This window comes from Arachis ipaensis, chromosome B05 (assembly GCF_000816755.2).
Source record: "Arachis ipaensis cultivar K30076 chromosome B05, Araip1.1, whole genome shotgun sequence".
In the NCBI taxonomy this organism is placed as follows: Eukaryota; Viridiplantae; Streptophyta; class Magnoliopsida; order Fabales; family Fabaceae; genus Arachis; species Arachis ipaensis.
In genome coordinates, this window is record NC_029789.2 from 6,455,545 (window position 1) to 6,462,234 (window position 6,690).

Below are 6,690 nucleotides of genomic sequence, written 5' to 3' on the forward strand. Positions count from 1 at the left end.
TTTTACGCCGTGATTAATTTTTTGTAACTGTGCAGCACTCCTGAAACCCCCAAACAACTTCAAGAGACCACACCCACGGTTCCCCCAGCTCCAACTAAAATGTAAGTTCATCAGACTAAAATCAATCTTTGCTTATCATCCGTATATTCTTATTCTTATTCTTATTCTTATTCTTATTCTTATTCTTATTCTTATTCTTATTCTTATTCTTATTCTTATTCTTATTCTTATTCTTATTCTTATTCTTATTCTTATTCTTATTCTTATACATGATGACGCAGTCATCCAGACGCAGAAGACGCTGCTGCCCTGTTGATGATGGCACGGACAGCTTCCTATGTTCCTAAAACAGATCCAGGGGTGCCATCATTCAGCCTTGGATTTACTGATTCAAGCCAGGAGGGGGCGTCAACGCAGGAGACAGAAAGGGAAAAATCTCCAGAAGCTGCGAATTTGATAGAACAATTGGACAGTTTGGTCCAAAGAATAGCAAGCAGTGCGGCGAAGGGAAAAAACACAAGTCCACAAATTCAGAGGGAGACTGGGGGAGAAAGTTCTGCAAAGTTTGAAACTCCTGGGGGATTATATCAGATTACGGATGATATGAAACAAAAGTGCTACATCTGGGGGACGAGACTGAAGGAAGATGCAGATGGCAATACTAACGAGTATGAGGAAATGTGCACTCTGATTGGCCAAGGAGAATACATTTTGATGAGAATGCACCTTGCCTCCCTACAGGCAAAAAGTGATATAGAATCTCAGGTAATATTAGAATAACATTAATCTTTTTACACCAAAGTCAATTACAATGCTTATTAATGTAAAATTGATTTTGGCATATAGTTCTAGATTGTATCTGCCATCTGCCTCATCCTCAACAACAAAAATGAAAAGAGGTTTAAAGAACAAATATACTGTCTCCCCCCCGATATTGTGGTAAGTGTTACTTCTCCGAACTTTTGGTGTATTTTCTGTATTGATTTGGGTGTATTTTTTACGTTCCATTGGGTGTAAGTTTAGTATTTCATTTCTTGTTTTGCAATTCTTGCAGTGCATGGCACTTTCGGATCACCCAAACGGGGAATTCGTATCACCAAAAACGAAAAAGGAATTCAGGGTGGAAGCCTACCCGAGTTTCATTCCCTTCATAGATAGAAAAAAATTAACTTCGCACCCATATGTAAGTTTTCATTTGCTAAATTTGTTAGTACGCTTATTTACTTATTTGCAAAATAAAATAACACACTGTTCATGTGTGGCAATCCTTCAGATTTTTGCCCCTGTCTGCTACTCGGGGCATTGGTGGTTATGGCTGATAAATGCAAGAAAGCGGAAATGTCAAATACTTGACCCGCTACACAAAAAAGCTCCCACCGATGAGAGAAAGGCCATTAATAAATTCACTGTAAGTTGCCTCTGTCTTCTTTACTTTAATAGATAGGTCTATTTCTTTACTTATGATGGGTGTATATTGTCCATTCCGTTGGGTGTATCTTGTCCATTCATTCGGGTGTATTACTGATTTGTTTTCGTATTTAAGGGATACGTATTTTCAAGATTGATAACATATGCCGGCGGGGAACCTCTTCAGAAAGGGGAGAGGGAGAAGGAAATTAAATCACCACATGTTAAAATATCTGGCCAAAAAACAAGGTATAAATTTGTGACTCTGAACATTAAACTTTGTGTAAATGAGATTTGTAATTTATTTTCTTCGTTTTCAGCTATGACTGCGCTGTGTACGTTATGAAGTGGATGAAGTTAATTGAGCCAGAAAACATCAAAAAGGGGAAGTATCAATGGGATAATTGGCCACAGGTAACTGTCTTTAGAACCATATAACTCTGTATTACTTTACTGAATTAATATTGTTGTTTAAACAGAATATACTTTTTAATTGTAGGAGGAGGTGGACCACTATAGAGTGGAGTACGCATCCCGGATACTATTCAGTGAGATGAAGACACAGAGAGATCAGGCAATTAGAGAGAGTAGTGCTATAAGGCTGTCGAAGCCATCCTCTATATTATTAAGTCCGTTTTGTCAGATTAATTCTGCTGATATAGAAACTGGGTAATCCAACTGCTTGGTAGTTTGTAAATTGAACAAATGATGTAAATATTTGCCATTTATCAACAACTTCTATTCCATGTATATTTTTTCCCATAGTTAAACTATCTGTGCTGGTAAACTGTCTGTGATGTATTCAAAAGCTGTATTACAGGTGGTAAAATATGAAGGAAAAAATCAAGGCATATATAAACTGTTACACCCAACGCAAGTCTAATAATACACCCAAGATTGCATAAAATATACACCCAAACTGTCTGTGCTGTATTCAAAATGTATGAATTACATGTACTAAAATATGAAGAAAAACATCAAATCAAATATAAACCCATAACCTAAGAATTTTTACAGCTTTTGATCTATATGTATCCATATATGTGTCTATATGTAAATTGTGAATTAACGAAAATACACCCAAAATAACGGTGCTTTTACACCCATATTCTGTAAAACTATACACCCAACGAGTTATCCCATGCTGCTGGTACCCTGAACTGATAACTCATAACGTGTCCTTGATATTGGCTGCAATTTGAATGCGCCGCTGATGCAGCATCAAAAAGGTTTATCTGAAATATAACACACACACATTACCTAAACTATTAACAAGAAAAATAAACTCAATTGCCACAAATTTAAAGAATAGTACTTTTACCTCGCTTAAAACTTTCGTCTTCTTCTTCTTTGTGGCATTTGCGATCTGTTTCTCCAGCTTTGAACCTAGCCTGTTTTTTGGACGTCCTCTTGTTTGAATCCTTGGCGGGCTTTGAAGCTCGTTAACGGATTCCAAGTTGCCGTCTTCGTGCGATAAAGAAGATATCCCCTTCCTTTTGGCTTTTAATGATTCCATCTCGGCCATGACGTTATCGTACGCACGGTGCAGAATTGCAGTCAGCTCCTCCGATTCGGAGGCAAATTCGCAGATATTTTGCGAACGAAAAACCAATTGGTCGAACCTCTTGCTTCTTGGCTCCATTAGTGGCTCGTCGTGGCTGCTCTTGATGTGTGTGTGTCGCCTCTTTACCTTCTTGCTCCATCGTTCCAGTATGTATCTCGGTGACACTTGGCTTACTTGTTCGAAGCTTAACACGCTTAGTGCGTGACGGCACAGTATCCCTCTCGACTCGAATAATAAGCATTGGCATTTTACCTCGGCTGCCACTGAGTCGTAAGTAACCATAAACTTGTTGAATATTGAGCTGGAAACTTGTTCTCCGACGTCGTATACTGAATAGCCTAGAGCGGAATTCTTTAATCTGGTGATCCAATTCGCCTTTCCTCTGAATTGCGCTTGGACTTCCCTAAACTTTGCGTGAGTGTACGCATCTTGAAACTGAGCTTCAATGCAGGATTTCGTTGCACACGGTATGACCGTATTTTCCCTCTCTGCTACATGTAATCAGTTGGTTCTTAATCTCGTTTCCCTTCCTATTTGTGCACCGAACTCTTGTAGAGAAACCTGCAGCCTTGGCGTAGTTCCTGTAAAATTTTCCAACATCTTCAAGGGTGGTAAAGGTCATTCCGACCTTTGGAACGAGCTCGTCATCAACAACTGAGAGAGGCTGCAAAATACACCGTGTCAGAACTGTGAATACACCCATATATATGATTCAAATACACCCAATCATGTCTAATACGATACAACTCAACTACAGAATGACTTTTAAAGCCATAAACTGTAAATATAACAAATCAAAAATAAAAACGAAGCTCGAGTTGCAGAGAGAGAAAAAGGTAACCTAAACGAAGAAGATGCTAGTGAGAAAAGGAGAGGAAAAGAACGATGGAGAAGAAGGAGGGAAAACGCGCGTGAAGAAGAACAACGAAATCTCAAAATAACGAAAACGAAAAGGGAAAGAAATATTTTAAATCTGGTAGTTAGATATACGCGCGATGTTATATAGCGCATGTAATCAACATACCTGAAGCAGTGCATATTTTGATTTTATTGTTTAATGAACTTGTAAAGCATACAAGCCCTAAGGACTTGTATGCAGAGCTTTTTCGATATCAATATTCAAATATTCAATAGATATTTCACTAGAAATCACCGTATAATTATACACGTGTCTGTCAAATCCAGTAAACAGAAGTACCGATGAGCAATAAATATTTGCCACACACAGATCCATATTAATTCCAACGTGGAAAAATAATTGGTGTAGGTAAATAAAAGAGGTTTATTTGGTATAAAATATAGATGTAAACATGAATTAATAATGGGAGTTATTTAGATAAAGATACTTAAAATATTTCTTTTAAAGATATTTTTAAATAATTAAAATTTAATACATATAATTTATTAAACTATATTATTTTTATTAAAATTAGATCAGATAAATTGATTTGGCCAAAAAATCAATAAATTATACCTTAAACATTAATAATTATTTTTTTTTTATCTGTAATGTCACTGTGAATTTTGATGCTGTTCATCGTCATTCACACCAAGAAAAGTGCGTCATGAATTGCTTAAATACCAAAGAGGTGAACGTAATGTGAGATGACGAAATCACAAATGTATAATAATATTAATAATGTTCCACATGAGATCCCACCAGTGAATGAATGGCCTCAATTATTATGGTTAGATGCCTCCGGCTTTTAAGCGTTAACTTTTTTACAAGGCACCAATCACTTTTATTAAGGCAGTGCCCAAAAAGTGTTAAAAAGTTAAAGGAGCATTTTAATTATTTGGAAAAATCATCACTATGTGAAAATATTCATTATCCGGATCTTTGGATGTAGCAAATGGGCAGAGATGTGACCAACAAATCCTTACTTAAAGTGAAATATGCTAGGGGTGTCCATGGATCGGATCATGTCCGCAAATCTACGGTAAATATTCGCATCCGATCCGAAAATTGCGGATACAATCCGATTCGCAAATTGATCGGATCGGATCGGATCGCGGATATCTGCTTTATATCTGTGTACTTGTTTTTAATTTTTTATGTTGTACTTCAACTTAGAATAATTAAACTTAAATCTTTTGTTATTATTTTGTTTTTGTTATTCAAGAGAACTTTTATTGATAATATTTTAGAAGTAAATAGACTTAAACAGGTGAAAAATGAATTTTTTGGATTTTTTTTGTAAAAATAGCCAAACAAAATCTTAAAATAGTTTTTTTGAATTATGCGAATATATCCGATATCCGATCCAATCCGATCCGCACATTTGCGGATCGGATCGGATCGGATCCAACACTAAAAAACGCGGATATCATATCCGATCCGATCCGATGAAAATTGTGCGGATTGGATCGAATTTTCGACGATATCCGATCCGCGGACACCCCTAAAATATGCCATGCATTGTGTGTGTTACTAACTACTAAGTAAAATTCACTACCTTAGGCTTTTTTTTTTTGTTGGCCGTGCACTACCTTAGGCTTAATTTCATAATACGTCTCATTCTTGCCGCTTACTTTAGTGAGATCCAAAACCAGTGACAGTGACGCTTTTGCCCGCAACAAGAGGGACACTGTTCGTTGCATTTTCATTTTTCCTTTCCCATTCCCTAATTTTGGAACCAAATGAAGCTACGTGGTCTGTTATACAAGAACCATAACTTTGACGTGTAACGTTCTCTAGGTTGACCAAAATGAATAAATGGTTCTTGTCTTGTATGCAAATGCCGCAAAATTACCTTCAATTATGCATCAATTAAAGGACCCCAAAGGGTTCTCTTTGCGCTTTCGACGACCCCATAAACTGATAAAAAGAAGGGACAAACTAATTATGCTTTGTAGAAGAAAATTTATACGGTGAATTAATTATATATTATTATATTATGTTTTTTTTAAAATAATATATAAAAAAAATCTAGAGAGCCAACTACAATATAAACCAACTGAATAAAAAGTTATATTAAGAGAACATCAAAATTAATTTTAAAATAAAGAAAACGTTGATTTCGCTCCTAAAATAAAAATGAAAGAAGCGACACATATTTTAATGCATATGTACCCTATGTATATATCTGTTTCTTATTTCAATTAGTCTTGTAAAAATATTTTTAAGATGCTATGTTTATTGCTTATACGGAGTTTATTGCCATATTTTTGTATCTACCTGGTTCTTATGCTCTGAATTTCTCCAAATTTCAGGCGTGTTTGGAACTTCGGATATATCTTTTTTTTTTTTAAATGCTATGTTTATTACTAATTTACTATTGAACACAATATTTTAACATGACATTAGAATTTAGAAACGGCCTGATGTAGTTAAATTTATTCATCTTTTGTGGGAATTCTAGTGATTTATTTTTTCACATTAATAATTTTAATTACGTGAAAAAGAAAATAATGGACATAAGTCACATGAGTCATAAAGTCATAAGTAATAAGTAATAATATAAGATGGAGGTACAAAACTACAAATACAACGCATTGGACCATGCAATAATGGAGCAGGAGATACCAAAGCTAGCAGTGGACCTTGTATCAGTCCATTGGGACCGTGTGCACTCCATCCAACCACCATGCCTATTGGTCAACTACGCTTCATAGTGGGCCAATAATGCCCAGCCCAATAGGGATTCATCTTTGAACATGGACCAAGCATAAGACCCAAATATACTTCAGCAAATTAGATATGAAATATGGTGCAGGAC

The 6,690-nt window shown here is 35.9% G+C and overlaps 1 protein-coding gene and 1 long non-coding RNA gene across 2 annotated transcripts; both read left to right on the forward strand.

Annotated features, from left to right (window-relative positions):
* LOC110262727 lies at positions 8 to 825 on the forward strand. The gene is made up of 2 exons (XM_021103454.1): positions 8 to 101; positions 282 to 825. The coding sequence occupies exon 2, from the start codon at positions 316 to 318 to the stop codon at positions 778 to 780; it is 465 nt and encodes a 154-aa protein (XP_020959113.1). The 5' UTR covers positions 8 to 101; positions 282 to 315; the 3' UTR covers positions 781 to 825.
* Positions 1,726 to 2,199, forward strand: LOC110262728. Its single transcript, XR_002347717.1, has 2 exons — positions 1,726 to 1,821; positions 1,907 to 2,199. It is a non-coding gene; the product is annotated as an uncharacterized LOC110262728 (long non-coding RNA).

Excerpts from the sequence above, each read along its gene's own strand:
- LOC110262727 (XM_021103454.1), top strand. The coding sequence starts at position 316 with ATGATGGCACGGACAGCTTCCTATGTTCCTAAAACAGATCCAGGGGTG.